Source organism: Botryllus schlosseri, chromosome 1, assembly GCF_051294905.1.
Source record: "Botryllus schlosseri isolate E-star chromosome 1, Bs_hap1, whole genome shotgun sequence".
In the NCBI taxonomy this organism is placed as follows: domain Eukaryota; kingdom Metazoa; phylum Chordata; class Ascidiacea; order Stolidobranchia; family Styelidae; genus Botryllus; species Botryllus schlosseri.
Window position 1 is genome coordinate 40,526,155 of NC_137236.1, and position 27,254 is coordinate 40,553,408.

Sequence of the window (27,254 nt, forward strand, 5' to 3'; positions counted from 1 at the left end):
TGATTATTTACCGCTATGAAGGCTGTGACGATTTTATTTTATTTTATTTAACCGAATCCTATTTTTTATTTCGCTTGAAACTATTGAAAGGCGATGCGGATCTAGCTGCCACGGACAGCATTGGAGTTGTGAATAACATTCTTGATTCTCTAATTTCTCAACTTCACATCAAAGTCGGGAACCATACCCTGAAACAAGACGTGAAGCTACAATGCTATTCAGCCTACTTACACTATCTGTTCACACCTCACGACGTGCAAGAGACAACGCTTCTTATACAAGGATGGGTCAAGGACACAGAGAAGCAATTAGATGATTCGGCCCTAGGCAATAATGCGGCTAACAAAGGTCATAAGGCGAGAAGTTTGCCGTATGCCGGGAGCAAAGTCGTTGAAATTCGCGGTAAAATACATCATGGGTTGTGTTTGCAAGACCGCTATATTTTGGACGAGGTTCCGTTAGAGTTCGAATTAACATTGAATCCGAAAAGTTTCTTTCTGTTTGGAGCCGCTACCAGCAATTTTAAAATCATCAAAAAAGAATTGCACCTATGCGCGGGTAACCGAAGATGTAAAATCTGCCTTGATGGTAGACGCACCGGCTAGGTATCCCTTTATGGACATGAAGCTGCTAACTCGAACTTTTGCGGCTAACACCACTCAAATCGATATTGGTAATCTGTATTCGGGAACCCTGCCGACTCGTTTGATTATAGCAATGGTGAAAACCGAGGCATTCCAAGGAGCATTAGATAAGAACCCATATAATTTTATTCATAATAAAATGAGTCGGGTTGAATTGAAAGTAAATGGTTTCCTTATGCCAGAGGGTGGCTACGAACTTGATTTTGAAAACAATCATTATTCCGAGGCCTACCTAAATCTCGTTCAATCTATGGGTGCCATCGAACGACAAAAAGGCTTGATTTCACCTTCCGAGTTCGCAAATGGATACACGCTCCTGGCGTATAATTTGCGAGGTGACGATTTAGATGACTGCTTCGAGCTGCAGAAAAGTGGAACGATCAGTCTTCGAATCACCTTTCCCGCGGCAGGTGTTGAGAACGAAACGACACTGCTGTGCTTTATGGAATTTCAAAAAATACTGGAAATAAGCCAAGCTCGCACGGTGACCGTGATATGAACGGACAAGAAATAGATGAAATATTGTATAGTTACCATGCTACGAAACAACACTATCTAGGGAATATCCCTATTGATAAACTCCCTCAGCGCCCAAAACCTCCTTATTCAATTGTGATCAATTATGATGAAAGTCACAAGGAAGGTAGTCACTGGGTTTGCATATATGCTGATCAATATGAAACCTATTTTCACGATAGTCTGGGTATCACTCCATTCAGGATTGAGATTGCGAGTTTCCTTGATCCCAAAAATTATACTAGCTCAATAAAACCTTTACAGCATGAAAGGTCAGACGCTTGTGGAGCTCATGCAATTGCATATATCGTGAAACGCTCTACTGGTATGAGCACACTACAGTATTTGGATCACTTCGGTGATGATCGAAAAGAGAACGACGATATCGTAGTGGACTTCGTTAGAATCTTGAAATGGGAGCAACTAGTTTCACCATCATAGAATACTTTGGAGATGATGAGAAGGCCTACATGAAAGTCCAAGGAAAAATTATTGTCATGAATGCAAATCGTATTCATAGAATTTCTTTCGAGCCGTTTCACATACGCATTTACCCGCATGATAACGAAGTTACAATTTTCCGCGGGTCTGATTGGATACCAGTGCGTTTTCCTAAAAATTGCATGTATATAGATGTGTTGTCGAAGCATAGAATTATTCGTCGTAACCGCCGTGAACTTGTCGTTTTTCGTAGACTAAAATTATGGGAATTTTTGAGAAATCGCTTTTAATAAATTCGTGTGTATTCATCGGAGTTATATATAAGTAGGTATTGCTCGGGATCTAGTCAGTGTCATCATGAATGCGCTTATAGTATCGATGTGTTATCGCGGAAAGCCGCACCATGTCGAAAATGAAGGAACGTTACAAGACATTCAGATTATGACAGATATCTTAGTACAGAAATTCAAATTCAAGACTGAAGATATCAAAGTGTTGCGTGAAGAGCAAGCCACTCTTGGAAATTTTTCCAGAGAGCTTCAAACGATGGCCGATAGTAGCGCCAAGATAAACTTCATATATTTCGTCGGTCACGGCTTTTCATGTCCAAATAACACAAAAGAAAATGATCCTGATGCTCGCGATTCCGGATTTGTATTTTATGATAGGCATCTACTCGATGATGATATGTGTGAGCTATTAAAAAGCTTTCGTAAAGATACAAAAAACCTACTCATGTTTGCGCAGTGTTATAGTGGTAACTCTGCCGATTTGAAATTTCATTTACGAGAAGACGCTGCTTCGCAAGCACTCAAGCGCAAACGAGACGTAAAATCAAAAACTGTTCTCATAAGTGCAGTTAGTGACGATCAAATCAGTTGGTGTTTTGAAGACGGTAGTGCTTTTGCAAAGAATTTCAGAACCGTCATACGTGAACACGACGAAATCAAATTCTTCGATCTTATGCGTAAATTGCGACAACTAGATAAGAGACAAAAGTGTTCGATATCATCAAACTTCAAATTGGATGAACACGATCATCTCATTCGAAAAAGAAGTTTCAGTTGGATAAAATCTCAATGGAAGAAATCGAAATAATAACTATCGTTGCAACCGCGCTGTTATTTCTGGAATTCTTTTTATATACGCTATTTTGCTGTGGAGAAGAATGTGAACGCAAATCATGACTATGGCTCGCATTTGTATTGGTCCCCTACGCTTGAGTAGTAATGGAGATCGTAGCTATTATGAAAAAACGATTGTATTACCGAAAGTGAGATCTATCACTATTTCTTTCTCATGTGAAATATTGTATCGTACCAATAAGATCGTAGTGAAGAAACTGCATGTTCCTCACTACGGTAAGATTGAATCTCCGACAATCACTGTCTGCAAAGACAAACATTACTGTTTACCGCGTACCTGTCCTATTCTTATAGAATTTAAAGGGAATGCGATCGTTGTAAACAATATAATCGTATTCGAAGCGTTACACAACGCGCGATTTTATGATGCTTGTTACTAGTTTGATATGTCTGTAATAAAATCGCAAACAAACTACGACTCCTCATTCGTGTTCTAGTCAGATACAGCATCAATAGAAAAGTCGTGGAGACTACAGGAATTGAACCCGTATCTTCTGTTTGCAAGACAGATACTCTACCATTGAGCTAAGTCCCCATTCACACGAATAACAACGCAAGCAGACGTTGATTTTTGTTATTTATTACAAGAACAATACTGAATGTATAATGCAATTCCACGCTGCTCGCGGTGGATTAAAACAACACTATTTTTCTTGCTGGGTGACTTGCGTATCTTCCATTGCATGTCTACGGGTATATTGAGTAGCTAGTTGGAAATAACGTACCTTATTTTTCAAATACATTTCCGCGCTCTCTTGATCCATCGGATCATAAGGGTTTGGTGAAGCGAGCAATGAACGTATTGAAATCATTAGGGCGAACGTTGTCATCACTGGTGACCATTCCTTTTGTAAAATATCGACACATATGGTACCTTTACAGCTTACGTTTGGATGGTATATCCGTGTTTCAAATCGCATTTTAGGAGGCTTGAATGGATACTCGGTAGAATATTCGATTGATAATCTGAACACACCACCTTCGTAGGGTGTTCCGTTTGGTCCTTGGATCGTTGCCCACCAACTATACATATTCTTTTCATCGAATGGTCCTGCTCGGATAGCTTCGTAAGCATTCTGCTTGAATTTTTCTTGTTCATATATCAATCGCTTCAAAGCACGCATGCTTATCGAATGATAGTATTCGAGCTGTCGCACTTGCTTTCAAATAAATTATAATTCAATCTAATTGTACATGTAAATAGAAATAGGTTACACAATAATAAATGATATGATTAACGTATGAAATGACATGCGTCGCGCATTTCAAATCTACAACAACTCTTCATGAAAGAAGGATGTAATTCCACACTGACTCCTTGGGTAATAGTAATATCATTTCCGGATATATAGAGATCTTTATCATTGATCTTTATTGACTTTTCTTCATCGTCACTTATAATACATGTATATCCTTCATGACGTTTTATTTTGAATTGGCGTTTTAATTGTATCACTTCTACGCCAGTTAATATTATACTCTTTGACGTTTGATTCATTATGATCTTTGTTGAAGACACGAATTTGGTATCACCGATTACTATTCTCCCCATCATGGAACAATTTCGTAATCAATAGAGCAACGCATCGAACGTAACTGAAATAGTAAGTAAAACTTATTCGCGGAATAAACATATATATGATTGCAAACTTGTCACGTGATCAAAGCTATGTATGGTGCAATATCGCTAGGTTATTACCCATTGTGCAATAACGGTCACACAACTCTTTCGCGCGCTTTTCTCTGTTTGATTTGAAATTCAAAAGTGGTCACGTGATTGGAGTGGGGACGAACGCAACAGCAACGCAACAGCAACACAACAGCAACGAACGCTAAGCGAGATGGGCAGAAGACTGCAAATCCTGAACAATGGAGGGTGTAGCACCAGAACGAGCGAAAATATACTTCGAACATTTGGACAAGCACTGGGAGAGGAACTGGGATGGAGCTTGCGATGGGATGGCTGTATAGGATTAATTGGACTGTATATAGGAATAAGAATGATTTGTAGTGATGCTAAAAAAATATATAATTACAAATTTAAAAAATTTAAATTTGTCAGGTGATCAAAGCTGTGTATGGTGCAATATCACTAGCTTTGGACTTGTCTACGGTATTAACCATTGCACAATACCGTAACGTTCGCTAGCACACACCCCATTATGCTTTCACGGTTCGCTCTCCTAACCCACACCCATTAACACCCATTATGCAATCAGCTGACACAATCATTGTCAATACAATGATGGTCACGCCCGTTATTGACATATATTGTCACCCATTGTCCCTATTGAAGCACTATTGATATAACTCTTTCGCGCGCTTTTCTCTATTTGATTTGAAATTCAAAAGTAGTCACGTGATCAAATGCTGCGATTTGATTGGAGCGGAGCTGGACTAGCTGTTATATACTACTTTTGTTTGTGAACGTGAACCTCTAAATTTCTGAAGTTCATACACAGAACGCGAACGTGAGCCTCTGGCTCTTGATGTTGTGTGGTTGTGAACTCACAGCAAATAGTCACTAACTATTCACAAGTGGAAAGATGGATAGTTCGAGCAAACATTTGCAACAATGTCTGTCAAACTTTTGAGATTGTCAAGGTGCATGCTAGTTTAGTGTTGATTTTTTATGCTGCCAGCGCCATGCATAGAGTGGGCTCAGGGGGCGGTATGGGGGCGCTGGAGAAAAATCACCTTGCAGTAGATGCTTTAGTGAAGAGATATGATTATATACAATGGAACAATTGCTCTATATATCCCTGAGCTCTCATTGCAAACTAACATTCTACAAAATGTCTCCAATCTCGACGCTTTTTCTCGCGCGCCTGGCACAATATCCACCGACGATGTTTCCTTGAATGCAATGGTTTATTTTAATTCATGTAGGATTAATTTGAGGTTTTCATTATTAATTCTCTGAACATCCACCATCAATGCTATTTTTGCAAATCCAGAAGTTTCAACTGCAATAACTCCGCTTCTACGGGTTGGAATTGAGTCAAATTTGTTTTGCATCGTTTTTGAACCCATCTCAATAGTTGCATCAGGGTTGAGAGACAATTCTTTTTCAATTTTTCATATAGGCCTACTGGTTAGAATTGAACCAAATCTGGTGCGCAGCGTTTTTATGGGTACCCTCACAATTTGGTCAGTGAATAGCTGGAATCCGGAATAAAAAGTTGATTTGAACAACCCTGTACGTCAAAAATACTTCGAAGCTTTTTGGCCAAACTGATTAACTGAATACACTTGAGAGCTGCAACATTAGATATCTACAAAATTAATTGTCTGAATATTTCTTCATCGTATCATAAAGTATGATACTGCTTAGTGTTGTGACCGACATTCATGTTCAAGTTAAGACCTTGGTTCAGTACTTAATTTAATGTGGGCAAAGATCTCTACCACATTCTCAGTTGATTTAGTAGTTACACAAAAAAGAAAACCAAGGTCAATACAAATAACTTCACCGTATGGCAAATCGCAGAGGTGAATTCGGGATGTGTACATCGAGCTCGAACCAGATGGTGTGAGCCCCTAGGCTATACCCGATGGTCAATATAACAACCCTGATTTGATCCCGAATATACCTCATACAATTATTATATCGTTTATTAGTCGAGTGGTCCTCAGGTGCAATTAAAGCGTGAAATAGCCTATTTCTAATATTGGAGTCCCGATCCGAGACGTGACTTCGACCACTTACCCATTGTTTTTAGTACACTCCTTAAAGTAGGGGGCGCTAGAACCAGGCAATTTTCGAAAGCGGGACCTGGAGATAAAAAGGTTAACCCTACACTGCTCAAGCGGGATATCGCTACACGATTGCTCTGGTGGGGTCAAGTTGACCCCATCAGGTAATATGCTTTTTGTCTTATCAATTTCGCTATACAGCTGTCTAATAACCTCTCGCATGACGTTATAACCATAGTGTCCTATATGGTGTCGACACAAGCAAATCTCACGCCTCAGTGAAATTGTATCGCGTCACAATTTCCATTTGGCTACAGGCAATTTGACGGTCATTTTTGACCGGCTTGCCGAGCATTAAATTTGGTAAAACGGGTATCAATCGAAAGCTGACTCTGCACTGATTACGAAGATATAAATTTTATTCCGATCGTGTCGCTGGAACTCCCACAATCAGCCTCGAATTTTTCATTGTTATGGATATTGGCATTGGGACGCAACAATGGTGTCTGGCTCTTTTTCTCTTGAGCTACTCTCTCGTTTCGCCAGACAGCATGGTTACGTTCTGAGCTACTCTCTCATTTCGCCAGACAGCATTGTTGCGTCCCAATGCCAATCTCCATAACAATGAAAAATTCAAGGCTGATTGTGGGAGTTCCAGGCCCACGAGCGGAGTGCAGAGTCAGCTTTCGATTGATACCCGTTTTACCAAATTTAATGCTCGGCAAGCCGGTCAAAAATGACCGTCAAATTGCCTGTAGCCAGATGGAAATTGTGACGTGATACAATTTCACTGAGGCGTGAGATTTGCCTGTGTCGACACTCGACACCATATAGGACACTATGTTATAACGATGCATGTCTGGCAAGAACAATCCGACCGCGCATAAAAATATGGCTAACATTTTTGCTCGTCTGGGGTCAATTTTACCCCACCTGAACAGTCTATACCCACTATACCTGCAACATCTGACCCATGCGCAATCAATAGCTCATTGCGGCGAGGTATTAGCGATAATCAGCTAATGCTCTATTCCAAATGATAGTGTATAACACCATTTAGGATTACATGTCTGGCAAGAACAATCCGACCACACATAAAATATATGGCTCACATTGTTGCTCGTCTGGGGTCGACTTTGTGTACTCATTAGCGCTGCAGGAGGGAAATATCAAACACCATAAAACACGGTAACATGTATGATGTCTGACCTTGGTAAAGATCATTTCGTAATTTCGTGAAGACGACGCCTGCCACGAATCGTCGAACGACAGACCATCGTTCTTCATGGAGATGTTCTTTGTCGAAGACCGAAAATTTGCTGATCTCCATTTCTGCTATGAAGATCGCTGCCAGATATTCTTGAATGCTTTGATGGCAAAAGAAGAATGTGAAATCTCCTTGTATCAAATGACGGCTGAGTAGATTGTTTCCAGGAACTTTTGACATTAAATCTTGAACTTCCTCTGCGGTTAGTTGAAATTTTTCCAAGTCCGTTACTTTAAATACAACCATGCCTTCGTTCATGCCTTGAAATGCCAATGCCTTCAGTTTGTTGACGATCGATGAAATTTGTGCCCGATTTCGAATGTTTTCGACGCTTTGCAGAGAAGATATGATTCTGTTGTATAATTCTGTTACCGTTGTCGGAGGAGGTTTACTTGGATCCCTTCCCATCACCACCGCTGTTAGAATCAGAAAAACGGGAACAGAGACTAAATTGAGCAATCTTGGTGACATGATTTCTATTTTCTGCCAGAGATATTCTCCTTCCTCTTTGAGTAGAAAGGCGAACAGCCTATGCGCGTCTTCGGATCTAAGACCATTGAGCGTAATGATGGTGTCCGGTCGTGCCATCGCCGGTAGCTCCGAAACCCTGAACTCACGCGAAGCTATATAAATTTTAACGTGACGGAGGATATTACGAGATAGTATGTTGTACAGGACTGTCCAGCAGCTTGCTTTTTCGTTCTTTCTTATTTTGCGTGGACATTCTTCATCAAAACCCCATCTTGCTTGATCCAGCCCGTCAAATATCAAAATAGCTTCGGACTGATGTTGATATAGCCATTTGAATGCCTTATCTTCTTGAATTTCATTTTCGTACAGCCCGTAAAATAAAAGTTTTGATGGTTTAATTTCGCTCATTACTGGAATATCCTTCAATTCAATATAATGCACCATTTTACGATCGTAAGATGGTGGATCTTCAACATCGTGTCTTGCAGATATGCCGAGAGCTTGTCTAGCTATCCTGCGTGTGAGGGTGGATTTACCAGATCCAGCAGATGCGACAATAGCGGTTACACCAATTGATTCTGACGAGATCGTCTTTTCTCTCTGCCACATACTTGCTACTAAGTCACTAATTTCAATTATTTTCGCTTTAATTTGGTCTTGACGGGTAAAACCAACTTCCTTTGTCAGCTGATTTTGATCAATTTGATTGTAAGGTCCTTGAAATCTGCTGTTGCCATATCGACCTTTGTAATAATCGTGCACGTCAACTTGTCGCATCAGCGGGTAAACTTCAAAGTCAGGTTTCTGAAGCTGTTCATGTCGAAAGTCATCGAGGATGTCAATATACGTCACTTCCTTGGTATTGTCGTTGCAAATTTTTATGAGCATCTCGTTACTGATATCTGAAAAATAAGATATGAAAATTTTTAAATCTATGAAGAGATGGAGTTTACCCAGAAACCGTTTCTCACACGGTATTTCGATTTGAGTTAAATTTTAAACGTTCAGAAACGACCAGTGGTGAAATTTTGATTCTTGAGGCAATCAGGGGACTGCTGCACTAACACAAATTACTACAAATTATTAAATGTGAGCAAAAATATATTGCGTCACAATCCTAAATAAAACAAAATGCGTTTTCGCTGTAACGATGCATGAGATCGTTATTTAGAAGCTGTATTGTACTACGTGCGCATTCACCAGGCCATGCTCTTAGTCTGTTTTTGTTCATGGTTATTAGGTATATTTAGTGACTTGACTATCTGTTTCTCTATGTATTCAATGAGCAATTGGTGTCAATGAAATTATAGTTTAGAATTAATGACCAAATAAATGGGTAGGATTTGAATTGTTACAGAAGACACATTGGACAAGTATCTTAGCTGTTTGCGAAACTTTTAGGCTAAAGGTGCGCACTGAGTTCAGAGTTTTATTCAAATATGGACCATAAAGTAGTTATTGACAGAAGCGAAAACGACTATGCGGAACCGTTATATGCAGTTCAAATGGCGATATGTTGCACAAATATGTAATTGAAATATCCATGGTCACATTGCTGTGTCACTTTCGACCCGAAAGATCCCCGGCCCAGAAAGGAGGGGGACCGGAGTCGCGGTTAATACTAATTAACCGCATTCCAACGTCCGCGTTTCCAATTAAATATCTTGTCTTCCTCACAATGCATATGCAGTTTTTAACGCCTGATTACGACTGTTAACGCTACTGTTAACGCTACTGTTTTATAGGTTCTTAACTGTATTCAACCATGGCTGCAGCAACTATCATATTTTTTCCAATACCCTTATTCGCAAATAAAGGTGTTGCGTTTTACTGCTTTAAAAATCCTGGGATCTGTGTATTGTCTATATATTCTTTTGAGGTATTCAAGTGAAAAGCAAGAGCACGAGGTGCCATTTTGGAATCAGTTGACTGGTCCGTCCCGCGACGCAATTTGAGTTTGACCCTGCTCTAGGGCAGGGGTTCTGAAACGCTGCTCCGCAAGGTATATTAAGGTTTTATATCTTAATTTCAAGATGCAAGATGTTGAAGGCTTGTCCATTGGTAAAATAAAATAAACGTAAAATTTTAAACTGATGCAGAACTTCGTGACGTAAGATTATGCCCGGAAACATCTTCGATTTGACCTAAAGTTCAAGCTGTTTCCAGTGACGATATGCGAGCGACTCGCTAAGTACCAGATGACTCGCTAAACCGCGTAATTCGTAATTCGTACGATCATTGGTATTCGATTCATTATTATTTCGGATGGAAGGGTTTCGCTGTTGCCATGTGTTTTCGTGAGGCGCATTGTACCCGTCATAGGTTACGTCTGGTAGTAGTGATAAATGAGCGAGATAGCTCTAAAAGGTATTTGGTCATACTCCAAAGCGCTTCATCTCTAGATATTGGGGAAGAGAAAATGATTATCCTAGTCGGTGCGGTCGATTAATCCACGGGCTTTGGCTCGAAATTAGCTTATGTTTATCTGGGCAAGTCAACTTTTCCTCGACTCAGCACCCAGACACTGCCGTAAAATAACATGAATACTATCATAAACATATTTAATTACGAACAAAACCCTCAAAATGTCACTCTCTAGTACATGGGTGGCCAACTTGCGGCCGTAGAAGGAATTTGTGCGGGGGTGGACACAAAATTCAATTACCATGTGCTGGAGGCCGTCGACATGAAAATTGAATTTACGAATTCACTCCTGAATTTTGGAGGTATTTTCATTAATTTTCTTTTCTTCGCGCTTTGCACGATTCAATGCGAATTCATGTTCCAATTTTAATATAGTCGTAGCGCCTTTTGCAATCCAAGCTACTCAGTACAGATGCGAATGGTGGAGGAAAATGATTCACCCCATATAGCAGTGGTTCCCAACCTTTTCCCATCCATACACACCATTTCGAGGTTTTATGCAGTGCTCGCGTACCACTTACATAAGTTACGCGCGCCGAAGGCGGTCAAAATATGTTTCCACCGTGTTGAGTGGCCGAAGGCAGCGAAACGGAACATAAACTGCCCATTTTAAGGCGCAGTATATGATTTCTGTAGTGGATTTATTTGGAATTATTGGGGTCAAATATATTAAAACGTAAATTGGTTAGGTAAGAGTCCCAATGCTTTACGACTAGATATTTTCCCCGTAGGCCGTCATTGGTGGGATCGCGCCTACCCACGACTACATTGGCTTCAAAATACTCAAAATCAACTCCACCTGAACTAATTACTCCCTTCGGTCTAAAGGAATCAGAATCTACTCGCGTACCACCGTGAAGATCTTTGCGTGCCACTAGTGGTACGCGTACCACAGGTAGGTAATCACTGCCATATAGAAATACCAACTTTGAATTGTGCGGTCCCCACGAAAGAAATTTATTTCTACCACATTTGGGAGATTCCATTATCTTTCCACTATACCGACAAGCCTGATGGGACGTCAAGAAATAACAGCTCGTCACAAAGTGACTATACTAACCAATTGGCACAGCCGAAAATGCATTATCATTTATTCATAACTTGCTCAAAATTTTCGAAAACACCCAACTTTACCAATGAATCTGATCGCTTTGGCCGAGAAAGGATAAATATTTGATAGTAACGTGAGAAACTACGGATATTATTGACGAAATTCATTCGTGAATCTGAAAGAATTTCTGGCATTGCGTGACCATAATCGATCCCAGTGATTGTTCATAACATGACCACTAAGTAGCAATTACAGTGCGTATAGTACGACGATATTAAAAAGTAGATTAGTTCGTAGTTCACTAGAAATGAACATGGATTTAGTTAAACATGGATGTTTGGTGTCCAGTTAGTTCATTGCAACGAGGGTTGCATTTAAAACAAACGGTGTTTTAAAAGACTTTTTTTAAAACATTTTTAAATAGGTTTTAAACAAGGGCTTTTAAAAATGTTTTTTTTTTTTATATGTTGTAAAATCATGCCATAATTGTGTAAATACTTTCCAAAACACATGATGTATGAGTCTACAGACAATTACCACCCGATATAGCCAACGTATACGTTGTAGAATGGATGGCAACCATAAAATAGTCGGTTCAACAGCCAAAGGAGCTATAATTACGCTATATTTTCAATTGTGATTGTCAATCAACTATGACGTCACAATTAAAATTATTTTCACGTCATGGCTTAAAAAAGCAACAATGAGAAACAATGAGAAACATGTTTGTTTTTAATTTATTTTTGTTTTAAATGCAACCCTAATTGCAGCTACATTCTGGAATGCGCCGTAGGCCATATAAGTTATCAAAATGCGACCGTGAATAGCAAAAAGGCTTGAAACCACTGATCTATACCATTCTTGCAGAAAAACGGCTGCATACATTACATATGAGTTTCATTTCAAGGTTCAACGGACCCCCAAATATCGGTCACGAGGTGGAAAATATGCAGAACCACTGCTCTAGAGCAGTGTTTCTTACCCTGTTCGCTAGTGCCCACCAGCGACGATTTGAATTTTGAAGAGGGGGAAACACTCAGGGACGATTTGGAGGGCGCTGGGCTCATTGAGCGCTATGGGGGCGCTGAAGGAAAAATAGCGTCGCAGCAAAGGGTACAGTAGGGATGTATATGATTATATATTAGAACAGCATTTCTATATATCCCTAAGTTGGCATGGAAATTAATATTCAACAAAATCCGTCGAATCTCAAAATTTGTCGTCGTGCCACGAACGAAATACGTTTCGAAAATGTTTGCAACATGATTTAATGAGTGCAGTGGTTTATTGTAGTTCATGTAAAATTAATTGCGCGTACTCCTAGTTCGCCAATTCCCCGTTAAAATAATCCCGTCACGCTAGCTCGGGTTATTTTCCACAAAATGTTTCGAACTAGCTATTTTATTATGCCGCAACGCACAGCGTATCCAAATCGAAGAAAGAAGGACTGTACCACTTATGAGAGTGAAATGATTAACTAAATGGATTTGTATTTGAGAGCTACAAAATTAAATCTTCAGAGCATTTCTTCATCGTTTGGTAAAGGATGATATTATTCAGTATTGTGACCCGCAACCTAACATGGACGTTATATAATATGGGTTTCTTTGTTTGGAATACATTCATGTTAAAGTTGTAACTGGGTGCAGTACTAACTTCAATGTGAGGAAAGATCACTAAACCGTCTCGATAATTTTTGACGGATTCGTGGCGTTGGGAGGGGCCGTTCACATATTCATTTGTGTGCCTAGGCTGTGTCAACAAAAAGAGGTCGTGTACCATCTAAAATAGTGCATTGAACACTCACGTCTTCGAAATTTCCTGCAGGTGACGTCATATCTTGTGTTACGATTGTAAATATACGATCTTATTCTCCATTCTCTACTAGTTGCTGACGATTACCCCTGACGAGTGTCAGGCTAAATATTCGGGTTCATTTCAATATAAATATACTATTCAGTTGTATATTGAAGTTGTTGTACCTCCAAGAAGCTCTTAAGAGGCGTAATTCTAAATTATGGTGTTACCATTGCGCACACGAACGTCAAACGAACATTTCCACCATCCATGCCAGGGAATGAATTTTTAATAACCACAGAGCTCGAAATTTAACGGAAATAGAAACTATAGCAGGCAAATTCTCACCATGATTTGGAGGAGACGATTCATCCACCGCGGCCTCAGGATGGAAAGCTTGGTCCCCAGATACGACATTAATCGAGCTTTTTACGAATGTTTGAACGATATGAGTACCATCAGCCAATATCGCGGATTTGGAGTCACCTGTGATGAATTCGATGTGGTTATATTGCGTATTCGGATGGTATATTCAATATGCTATCTTTTCACTCAGTCGTCCCTGTGCTTTCTTACCATGCTCTGCATAGGTGTAGATGGAGAAATTTATTTTACAAAGTCACAAACACACCCTTAATTATAAATCACCTAACTGTGTCGACGAGCTGCGTGACAATTAAGCCTGAAAGCACTTTGAAGACATTTTTGATTTGAGGAAGGTATAAGTTGGAATATATGTTCATTTTTATAAATTATAAGGATTCAAAAACCATATTTGGTGCGGCATTTACGGCCCCTCTATTTCCCGTTTCTCCACCATTCCCTAGTATTAGGCCTACTAGAGCAAGTAACAGCTCCGCAAGGAAGTCAATGTCAGTCGGATTTTATGATAACATCAAACCGATTTGTGTAATGATAGGATCGGCACATTTCATAATCAAGCCCCATTATCGCAACCGCTTTTCTGCATGTATCTCTTATTGGATACATAGTACCCAACACAGAGACTTTGGACATAAATAGGACCGTAACCAGAGGTGGTCAGTAACGAAGTACTTCTACTTTTTTGAAGTACTCAAGTAGTTTTCCGCTACTTGGGTACTTACTCAAGCAGATCTAATTTTACGCTACTTCATCATCATTGGTTTATTAGCAATTTTATCAGTTCAATACACCACAAAAAATGCGATACAATGAAAAGACAGGAAGATGTCGAAGCGACAAGGAGTAGTCTATGGAATCTGACACCCACCTTGGCCTAGGCGATGTAAAGAGGAGGCATGCACACTGAATGAAAGTAAAGAAGATAGTATAGAAAAAGAATGCGACAAGAAATAGGGCGGCATGTCATGGGAAGCGAGATCGATAGGTCAGTCGTGGTCCGGTAATCTTGAGGATGGACTGTATTTATTTAGTAGTAATTGTTTGTATTTCGACTTGAATGTGGACATGCTCGTCGACTGTCTGATGGCCGGCGGGATACTGTTCCACACATCAGGTCCGGCATATTTGATGGAGCGATGATCTTTTCGGTCGATCATATGATATTTGGACGACGTGGACGCGCGTGTGTTGTACTTGTGCGCTTTTGATTCAGAGGTAAAGAAGTCATTGAAATATTCGGGGCAACGACCGCAGTGAAACTGATACATAAACTTGTCGATTTCTAGTTTCCGCATATCTTCTATGTTTAGGACGCCAAATCTCTTCAGCAGCGACATATTGGATGGGCAGCCAGGCCCCTTTGGAGCCCTAGCTATGATTCGGAGTACTTTATGCTGTAGTTTCTGCAGTGGCTTGAGTGCAGTTTTACTGGCAGCCCCCCAACAGAGGATGCCATAATGTAACTTCGATTGGATTAAGGATTTGAAGAGTATCAGAAGAACCCATGCTGGCATGAAGCGCCCAAGGCTGTAGAACTTCTACTTCTACTTCGTAATACTTTGTGATCTACTTACTTACTTTTCGCTATTTTCAGTTTGTCAAGTAGAAGTAGTTTAAACCTCAAATCAGGAAGATAGCCTGAGGAATTTAGGGCTGTTTCCACGGAGTATCTACCATTTAATTTTCGCACACAGTGAATGTGAGTGACCAATATGATTTCACGAAAGTATCGGTGAGTATAATTAAGGCAGCGGGTTACATGGTTTCGTTCACACCGCATTGTCGCCCATATGAATTATTTCATCACAGTTTATAGGCCCATCATAACGTCTGAATCTGATGTTTTGCAATCTAGCAATTATCATATCGTAATCTAGCAGTCCATGGCGTGTCTTTATCTGAAAAAGTGGACTCAGACTTTTTTTTTAGCTTCAGACTTTTTAAGCATACCACCTTTTTGAAACTTTCTGGACGAAAGACAGGAAATAAATTTTCCACTTTTAAAAGTAGTATTTATATATCTCTTTCAATCTCCAGTTTCATACTTTGAGTTCAAAATAGTTTCAGATCTTTTGTCTGGAGAACATACATGTTGAAGTGTAAAAGCAAGTGTAGTAATGCCTCCAATTTCCGAAAATGAAGCTACACAATATGGCATTTTTACTATCTACCATGTTTTTATTAACATTTACTAATCGCAAAAAGTGTTTACACCGAATCCGATACAACTTCTCCGTATTGCTCTTCTACCAAACTACGGGCCTTATATTATGGGGGAGGGCGCCATACCATACATACATACAGAGGATCAGTATCGCATTTCCATATCAATACTATCATTTCCATCCCATGATGCGGACGAATGCTTATGTTGTCGAAAATTGGATATCTCCTGGTATGCATCACTACGAATCAAGCTCTACTACTTTCGCATAGTTCAATTTACAGCTTTTAACAATCCATGGGAACGAATTAAGATCGTTTTCACAACTACTTACTTTCTTGAGTAGATTTAAAGTCAATTAGTTCTACTTCAACTTCAAGTAGTTTCAAGCTGCTCGTGGAATAAGTACACTTCTACTCGTACTTGAGTAGATTTTTTCGTAGCTACTTCTACATTTTTCTTGACTACTTTAACCACCTCTGACTGTAACTGCCGCATAACAAATCCCGAATGGGGTGGGGGGCGGGCGAGCTCGAAGGGGCCCAAAATTATTTTGTGAATTTATATTAATTATAGTGTATTTTTCAATTTATGCAACTTTTACCATATTTCTGCGTTATGTGCGATTTAATGATGCTAAATATCTTGATGATTGGGCACCCTTCCCCCACGCCAAAAATACGCATGATATGTACAAATGAGCATTTCGGCGTCGGCCACTACCGCGCCAGGACACACCAAGACATATAAAGTTTTAGGCCATGTGGCATGCGACTCGGAGACGTTTGCCAGAACGATCGGCAGCGAGAAAATTTTGGCCTAGACGGACTGCCCTTCTGCTGACCGAAAATTTCGATGTTTATACATATTTGTTTAATTGTCCTCTATGCTTCCAAATAGCTCGCGCCGAATGTTCCTGTTCTGGCAATCTGAACCTCAAGACAAATACAATCCCGCAGGGAACAAATATTGAAACCGTGTACATCAGGGGTGTCAAACTCAAATTGCGTCGCGGGATGGATTCAAGCCTTCAAATCGCCCGCAGGCCGGACCGGTCAACTGATTCCAAAATGTTATGCTCGAGCCCTTGCTTTTCACTTGAATACTTTAATATCAAGCATATATAGATTATAGTACACGGCTCATAGGGGTTTATTTTATCAAGTCGCAACACCTTTATTCGCGAGCAATAGAATTAGCAAAAATACGATGAGTGGTCAGTTTAAGAAACGATAAAACACTGGCGATAACGACGATATGAGTCGACATATTTATATACTCGGTTTGCTGTAGTCGTAATCTGGCATTCGCCCAGCGTATATACGCTGTGTGAAATAGAAGATATTTAACTGTAAATGAGGGCGTTAGAATTTGGGATATTATCATCAAATTGCAAGTCGGGTTTCTCTCAAGTCCGCGGAACTATATTGGTGGGAATCGAGATAGCAGTGATATAGATAGTTGAATTATACATTTGTGTAACTAATATATATTTCCATGTTAACTGGATATAACGGTTACGCATTTGCGTTTTCGCTTCTGTGAATAAGTACTTGTTGGTCTATTTTTCCATAAAACTCTGAACTCAGTGTGCACTTTTGCTTTCTCGTTAGAGAGAGTAAAACTACAACGCCGTAGTCAGGTGGTTATAATATGGCCTATGAATCAGTGGCGGCTCGTCCTATAGGGCAACTGGTGCATTGCTCCACCTAAAATTCTGTTCAATAACAATTTAACCATTTATAGACGCACAGCAATCAATATATACCGAGATCACAGCGAAACCCGCGTTCTTCTTGTGGTTTTGCTTGCAAATGCCCATACATAGCGAAGTCTGCGAAAATCGAATTCTCTTCCGTGTTTTCGCTTTGTGAATGCCTAGCCGGGGCTTGCCCCGGTAGCGCTCATAACAAGCTTTCACTATCTATTCTCTCAAAGCCGCGCACAATAAAGAAACGGTGATTTACTCTCTTCTATTCGTAAAATGGCCGAGCAACCGGGGCAAATATGCCTGGTCGCCCCTAAGGTGTGATGTAACAATCGCATCTATATCTGAACTCGGTTACCGTAATATGCGTTGAGTCGACCTTTGCTGGTATAGGTCGATTTTGACGGTGTTTCGCACCATGATAATTCTTGAAACTTGGTATGATATGTCGTGAAGGTAGTATTTAACACTGCTCCAAGTTTCAGGCTTCCTACTTAAAGATGAGGGTAGTAATTCCGTTTCCGAAGTTCAGTGTGTGCTGATCTATCAAGTACATAGTACAGCAAACAGATTTTACTCAAAAGCCGGTATTGGTCTCCATTGATTTTGACGATGTTCTATACAAAGATCGGTCATGACATTTGGCACGGTAAGTGTTAGTATCGACCGCTGTAACAAGTTTTAAGTTTGTCACTGAACTATGTGGGTGGTAATTTCGTTTCCAAAGTCGAGTAAGAGCTGACTCTTCATTTATCACTAACAATTTACGCAAAAGCCGTTATTGGTCTCTATTGATTTTAACGATGTTTCATACCTAGATCTGTCATGAGCTTTTGCACGGTATGTCTTGATTTTAGTATCGAACACGGTGCCAAGTCTTAAAGTTGACACTCAATGATTGAGGCAGTTATTTCGTTTTCGAGGTCGGGTATGGTAGAGATGCGCGCTGATCTGTTACTTAGCCTACCTACGTGCTACGTCATTGCAGATCTCACGCAAAAGCCGGTGTCGGTCCGTGCTAATCTATAGTCTGCGTTCTGGAATGGGTTATGAGATTGCGTATGCTACTTCTCGATGATTTCTTGTAACTGTATACTAAGTTTACGGCTTTTATTCATGTATTTATTGATTAATATATTTTCCAACGGTGATTTCGCAGCAGACTTATAGACAGTAAGCCGTATGTGTTGTGTCACAGTCTCCAGTTTCAAGGCCAAAATGTCCTATGTTGTTCCGAGACCGAAGTTCCGATGCTGCTGTCCTTAGTTCTTCAAAGACCATTCAAATTGATGTTCTGGATTCAATATGACAGGCCCAATCTATAAGATAACAATTGCGTATGTGTCCGAACTCGTTGACCTTTCCAGTTGGGCTTACGCAATCTCTCGAGTTCTAGTCATTGGAATTAGTCAGGTCAAGTCAAGTGCGAACATGAATCGTATTGAATCTTTGCTCCGTACGTAGTTTACGCAGTTGCCATTAGAGCGAAAATGAGAGGTCTAGAAGTTGTCCAGTCTATTGATCCAATCGTACGCTGGGTGCCTCCACTTTGGTTGCCTATTATCACCTGGTCGTAACCAGAGATGGCCACAGTCCGGTTCAGGAGCCGGAGCAGGATTTCAATGTTTTTTTACCTGGCCGGACTGGATCCGGATTTTTTTGCTGCGATATGATTAATCAGCATTGTTCTGGCAGGATTTTTTCGGATTCCGAACTGGACATTCACCAGCCGGAATTCTTTCGACTCTGAATTTCCAATTGCCAGCCAGATCCGGATAGATTCGGATCCCGAAATTTTGGAATCCGCCCATCTCTGGTCGTAACCAACAGCTCAGTGGTCGTAACACACCAAGATCGTGTACGAAACACTTTCGGACGGGCTTAGAAAAATTAGGGTCTATCGATTTGCGTAATCTCTAACTCTAACGTGAAATCATAACGCATGCTACTAAGGATGACCTGATACTTGATTCGTGACATAGGGACGATTCTTAGTTCACGTACATTTTGTAAAATAATCCTTTGATTAAAAATAAATGAATAAAACATTTGTTACCACACTTCAAGTCACGGATCACCGGAAAACCTCTCGCGGCACCTACGTTAAAATCACTGTTGTCGGGAAATTCATGTGACCATCATAAAGTTACTTTTTTACGTTGAAAAACGCCATTGTGACGTCATGTTGATAAAAGTCGCACGCATCCCTTGCCCCACCACCCGATATTGTCACGAGCCACCACTGATATGAACATGCTCGACATTTACTGTCTTGAGGGAATATTCAATGGAAGTATTTCCCGCTAAAATCTCAACATTTGTTACAAATGTGCTGGATATTATAAGACCTTCTCAGTCTACTCAGAATTGCTTCGCGGGCCGGATGAAATCGTCTGGCGGGCTGGATGTGGCCTGCGGACCGTATGTTTGACACCCCTGGTGTGCGTCTTTTAGTTTAGTACATTGGGCGATTTCGATATCTTTTTATATAGCAGACATGAAATAGCATCACGTAACGGAGTCGTTGTACCGACGAGTTAGCCATAAGAGTATTAATTATTATTTACGAGCGATCATTTTCCAATATAACACAACACCCAGCTCTACCGGTAAATCTGATTATGTTAGCAAAAAGAGGATAAAATAAATTATTGCGATATCTATATGCAATTCCCGATCATATTGATCGATTCATTCATGAATTATAGTACATTTTCGTGCTTCGCGCAGTTAGGCCCGGCTGACGCAGTGAACCAGGGGCGGGCAACATACGGCCCGCGGGCTGGATCCGGCCCGCGGACAGTTTTCCATCTTTACATGATAGTGTGACCCGCGGCCCCCAGTTTTCCGAGATTCCCCACTACTTGCTTGCATACGTCAAATCTTAGTGATTGTATGTCATTATACACAGCAAGTGAGGGTGAAGCATACTCGTAAATTCGTCGAAGCGAGAAGACTTATTGCATTATCGGCATTTACGATGTACTCAACCTTAATGTCATTTGTGGTAAACATGATGTTTTTCGACTGCAATGGTAGTAGTTATATAGATCGGTCGTGGTGTGCCATTGTCTCTTATGGGCGGGGTGGTGAGGTGCCGCGAAAACTCGTCCTGAACCGGTGACCCTTTCAGACCCCCCTTCCACCCGACCGGTGCCTTATGAGTATAGGGATCTCTCGACCGGTGCCGCGAAAACTCGTCTTGAACCGGTGACCCTTTTCGGTATAGCGATCACTCGACCGGTGCCTCGAAACTCGTCTTGAACCGGTGACCCTTTTCGGTATATGCATCTCTCGACCGGTGTTGAATATGTATCAAGTAAATAGTCATGTGAATGAATCTTTGTTAATGTGTATATCGTGAAAACTCGTGGTCGTGACTCGCCTTTTTTGCTATAGGCGGTGGCGGCGATTCGCCTGTCACACTTTCAGACATCTCTCGCGCGGTGTTGAATAGTCACCAACAATAACCGCGCAAACGGAAACGCGATCGGTTCTGAGGATTACGCAGTGTGCGTGCGACCTATATTCCGAATGACCTGCGCACTGAATTATTTCTCGTCCAGCCGCTACTATCGAATATTACACTAGACCAGTCAGTGCGAAATAGTTTGATCGTAAATTATGATATATGATGTCGTAGTTTAGTCGTGTCAAATGACCGATCGTGTTCTCTCTTTCCTCGCTATTGATTGCTACCTAAATAATACTTTCGGCTTATTCGCTGTTTCGCGCCTACAGAATAGTCTGCTGTTCACAGTCGCAACTTCATCGCGATAGCACAATTTTCACACCTCGACCAGTAGAACAACACCGCGCTAATCCAGTTGTCGAATCACATAGGTCATACATATTACGCGAAATATTGTATTGTGGTATACAAATATGCAAACTATTCTTTCAATTCAACAAGTCTAGTTAACGGATCGATTTTCAAGCTGCCGACACAGTTTTTAACACGAGTGAGTTGATATTTCTTCCCGGGTACGAGCGAGGCTTTGTTCCATTGATCCAAAACCACCTCGCCAGTATCATCCTTCAATGTAAAACTGTATAATTTCAACTCCTTTCCGGCACCAGAATTAACCATCTTCTCCTCTCGAGAAACACAAGTAGCGGCGATCGAGACGTATTCATCTTTATTTCCGTATACCGATTCACAGGTCAATAATGGGTATTCTTCAGTCGTATGTCTCGATTTTCCATGTAGAGTTACTGACGAAGCCCGAACAAGTAATACAGTGGGTTTTCCAGTAAATTTATCAATTTGAACCCAACCGGATTTGACCATGAGTTTTTTTCGTTTGGTGAATGCTTTCTCAATGTTCCCGAACAAATCACGATTGAAACACGTGAAAGATATCTCTTCGTTATTGCCATCGATGAATATACCTTTGAGATATTGGCTAACGCCACCTCTTTTGGGTGATGAGACGAATTTGACGCCGACGTGAAAATTTGAAGTTGCTCCGACTTGCATAGTGTTGACGCTGTTCGATGTCATATCGTTTGATAAAGTGGGAGTCATCAGTGTAACTCACTACACAAATCAAGTTGAATCGTATTTGAATGTATTGATTCGACCCAACTCAAATCCTATTAACGCGATCTGTTGAATCGAACGTAACCTGAATATTACTGACACCAACATTCACCCTCATCGGATCATTCACACATTCCACGCCGCTGTTTTAACACTTATAGAATCAATACCAACTATCTCTGACCCGATATTATTCAATCATTTTGGTAATTTGCCAACTTTAAATCCATTCGCGGGATGTACTAAAGGTAAATCCAAATAATCCAGAATGAAATATTTGGACTTTGACATTGCGTGAAGTGAAATAGGTTTGACAAACATGACTACCAACTTTGATCCAGCCACATTTCAAACTCAAAAGAATTATTCACAACATTAACAATTGTTAAAAATCTAGTTTCCCTTACTTGAATATATCATTACAACTCACAAATTTGAATTAATTCATCCTGGTTGTATTCGTATGCTCTATCTTTTTATTCAATTGTAAAGGTTGTTACTATTCTGAAGACAAAGTATTTACTAATCGGTGCATATACGATTTGACTTGGACATATTATATTTTGAGTATACGAGATTTGAATGTCTGAACAATAACTGAGAATTAATTTATCACAAATAAATCCGTATATTACAGCGTAAAAGATATTGGGGTGTCAGCAACTCTGTACGGTCGTAGTTACAACCACATTAACTAATCTACCCAGGCAACTCGTCATGATCATTCCTGAAATCAACACAAACACGACCACTGACTTGAGTTAACCGCGAAACACCATCAAGTTTTAAATCCGCTTGCAGCTGACGGATTATTCGAATGCATCGATGGGGAATATTATTGAACTCGTCGGTATTGTTACTTCAACAAATTACACCGACTGCGAAAGTTAATATCGAATGGTAAGACTTGATCACATATTTGTTGATCACAGACATGACGAAAAAACATTACCGAGATTTTATAAACTAGTAATATTACTCTACACATCTATCAATATCAAAATGCGAGTCATCCAATTTTTCTACTAAAGTAACATTGCACTTTCGGGTTCGAATTCGGTATAGTCATACAAATTGCATTAAATCCAACATCAAAACAAAAGGAATTTTTTAGTTTATTGAAATCAAATCATTCGTCTTCGACTTGTGCTTTTCTAGATTACCCGCAACAATTCGTTTCGAGTGAGTTGTAACCAAAGTCAAGATATCTTTGTGTCCACAGATATGGAAGATGAATATAGCTAACACAATCACGAATCGACGTTTCAGAGTATTTCACGGTGTAATAAACTTGTTAGTGTCACCTATCTAAAAGTACGCACGCGTTCGATTTCCATACCGACTGTTGCGATGTTTAGGATTCACTTACAATAACCACGGGTGAGGATTTAACATCAATGTCGTTACTGTCGGAATTTGCGACAGAGAATTGAAACATATGCACTTTACAGAGTGTGAAAATATCACTTTGAGTATCGAGTACCGTTCGAAGCTAGCGATCAATTCTTAATCATTTCAGTAACTCCCCATTGTGCGTGCTAAATGTAAAATATCGCGAGGTTATACACTCTAAGACTTTGATTATTGTAAAAGTAAATTGTGATATGTTTGTTAGATGCATCCAATTCAACTAGAAGTGTCTAGTATCCAACACTCGTAATATCAAAAAAGTACTTGCTACGTTGTAATTCACTTAACGTGTTTTGTATTGTTGTTCATTTGTAGTATTGATTGTTTTTGAACCCCCAAATAATAATTCCCGACATGAAACTAAGCCGCCGAAAGTCGTTACCATCACAAAGAAACAATTTGCACGATGTTTACTAAATGTATCCTATAGTTAGGTGTACTGGAATTATTTGTAAAACACACACACACACACACACACACACACACACACACACACACGATCAGAGAAATTGGAAATTTTTCCGTTGTCATTCGCTAAAGTAAATGTCATCACAATACTCTGTCACTAAAAGACGTTACTTGGACGTGCTTGAATTCTAGACATAGTTCTGATTTACCCAACACAAGACCCAAGGACAACCCTAGTTTCAGCCGAACACAGATATCCAAAATATCACACACTTCGCTATTCCTAAAGCACAAACACACGATACAAAATAATACTTGTTGTGTTGTTGCGGCATCATCACTCAACAATATCACCCTCAATACAAATGATGTTTATGTGTAACATGCTATTGATTTGAACCACACCCACCTGACGGAAGAGGATTTACTCAATCTTTACAAAATGGATATTGACCAACATCACATCACCGGATTGTATCTGTTTCGCTGGATACGAGTTATGTTAGTTTAACAGTAAACAAATTTCACCCTCTTGGATTATGAACTCAATGCGTTAGCAGTCATTCAATATTTTGTTTGTGTCAACTAGTTACTTGGTATGTTACTCCACAACTCTTACAAAAGTACGAAGGATATTAACATCGCACTAAGTAATTTACTTTACTCGATATTCTCGCATTACGAAACTAAAGAATGGTTGGTTAGACTCTACAAACTGTTTCGATATCACATGACCTTTATTGTCTGAATGGGTGTTCATGTGTCTTAAGAACCAAATAGTTCAACACAACACTAGTACCAACAGAAACATCAGAGTTGTTTACACAAAAGTTTGTATGCGTGCAGTATGCGAATACCATGTGTAAGTCCAACACAATTGTGGTATCCATCCGGTTTAGTTAACACAATTTATGACACCGAGGTCACCTCATCTTTCGTAAGACAACAAACCAACCAAGGTTTCAGGATATGTCCGTGTCATAGCAATAAATCAGCTACTCCAACAACAGAGTACATATGTTTTCTAGTTACGGTGCTTACATCTTACACACAAATCAATCTACTTTGCTAAAAAAAGTGCTGAGTCATCAAGTGATTGCCCTAACAACAAAACAGCTAAACGTACTATCATACAAAATGGCCGTTATAGTCACCAACGGTACATGGTACAAGTAACAAGTCTCGAGAATCCAGTTATTGAAAAAACATGAAAGTGTTTCTCCTGCACCAAGTCGTTATGTTGACGAAAGCGTATATTGTAATATCATGATCGATTTGCATTCGTTGGTCACAAAATGTCACTACTCTAAATAATTATTTTTCACTCAAACACAAACGCATACTTGTCGCTAATCGTTTTCATCAAGCACGTGTTCAAGAAACCTGCTACGACATGAATTGTTATTTTTTTGTTGTTGTGTAAATAGGTAATAATTAATTTTAGTAACACTATATCAACATCATCTAGTTGCGCGAATAGATTTACACGTGGTCTTGTGGTTTTAATCGAAGTACACAGCGCGGTCTAACGCGGAGTCATCTCTATTGTACAGCAACTCGGAAATCGAAATGCATGCATTAACATTTAAACAGCGGTCGTGTTTCGTCACGCGAAAAATATCTTCACCACCGCGATACTCTGCACAGGGCGTGCAAATCCTTTTCACACTCGTAATAGTATACCAACGGCTACCGGTGACAACGTTTAACAATACCAACGACACTAAACATACGATACCTACCCAAGTAAAATTTCCATTTTCACCTGGAGGTCGGTCGTAACCCGAGTAGAAATACCATTATCCTTTGGAGATTTATCGTTTACCCAGTGTAACAAACCCCTTTTCCTTTGGTAATCTATTTTTGCCCTGGATAACAAACCTTTTTCACTTGGAAATATATTTTTTCTCTTGGTAACAAACCTTTTTCCCTGAGCAACAAACCATTTTCACTTGCAAATATATTTTTTCCTGGGTAACAAACCTTTTTCACTTGGAAATATATTTTTTTCCCTGGGTAACAAACCTTTTTCACTTGGAAATATATTTTTTCCCCGGGTAACAAACCTTTTTCCCTGAGCAACAAACCATTTTCACTTGCAAATATATTTTTTCCTGGGTAACAAACCTTTTTCACTTGGAAATATATTTTTTTCCCTGGGTAACAAACCTTTTTCGCTTGGAAATATATTTTTTCCTTGAGCAACAAACCATTTTCACTTGGCGGGTCGTCGTTTACCTGAGTAAAAATATCATTTTCCTTTGGAGATCTGGCGTTTACCCAGTGTAACAATACATTTTCTCTTGGCCATCTAGCTTTTCCTAGAGTAACAAAACCATTTTCATTTTGAAATCTGACAAACACACCTGACAATTTGGTATTTGTTGTATTGACGATAGTTTGAAATAGATTACAACGAACAGTGACGGAAATATACACGGACTACCGGTTTCAGAGTATACCCCCTTCAGTCGTATCACATCAATATCATCGGTTACCCACATACAATATCCTCTTGTACACCGAAATGCATGTTTTGGAAAATTGGACAATAGACTTCGATAGTTCTGTGATGTCCGGGTTCGTGCTTTGGATTTTCCAGAGTCAAAATGTCTGAATAAAACACCTCCTCGACGATGGTTGGTATGTGGATAACGGGGTTCGGAAGACGGTTGGATTTATGTCACCCATCGCGATAACAATTCCAGGTCGAGTTTTCCCCCGCATGTTTACTATATTGTGTCTTTATTGGTCAATGTATGTCTCGACATTCAGTTTGAAATCGGAAACCCTGATAAAGTATGTAACCGGATCCGGATATCAACTCTGAATCGATAAACCAATGAACAATATTCAAAGTAAACATGTTACATTCCACGAAAAAATACCATCCAGACATACGTCGCGCTTGTTTGCCCACATCAGTATACGCGTAAATGGAGGTGTGTGACATTGCATGCAATGTGTTGGTATACAAACATCGATCCACAGACATTATCATAGCCGGTAGTTTTGATGTAGATCGAATGTCATCACACCCGATAACAATGTCATACCAATAAGCCACATTGCAATGACTCTGAGTCCGCGCTATTACATCGATATTTCGGTGCCGTTCACTGATTTACTCGATGGTGTTATCGTGTTGTAACATTACAAGACAGTTATGGCCCTATCTCCGGACA

General features: G+C 39.9%; 2 protein-coding genes and 1 non-coding gene across 3 annotated transcripts in view; 1 reads left to right on the forward strand and 2 right to left on the reverse strand.

Annotated features, from left to right (window-relative positions):
* Positions 1-27,254, reverse strand: part of LOC145436443 (uncharacterized) — a 512,022-nt gene that overhangs the window by 466,699 nt on the left and 18,069 nt on the right. The window contains exon 2 of the mRNA XM_080313791.1: positions 7,652-9,082. Within this exon, the coding sequence (XP_080169917.1) occupies positions 7,652-9,068 (1,417 nt within the window). The 5' untranslated portion in view covers positions 9,069-9,082. The remainder of the gene's footprint in view (positions 1-7,651; positions 9,083-27,254) is intronic.
* LOC145436382 (protein bicaudal C homolog 1-like) overlaps positions 1-27,254 on the forward strand; it is a 788,516-nt gene that overhangs the window by 117,752 nt on the left and 643,510 nt on the right. The gene's annotated exons all lie outside the window — the stretch shown is intronic.
* On the reverse strand, positions 3,211-3,281 carry Trnaa-ugc (transfer RNA alanine (anticodon UGC)). The gene has a single exon. It is a non-coding gene; the product is annotated as a tRNA-Ala (tRNA).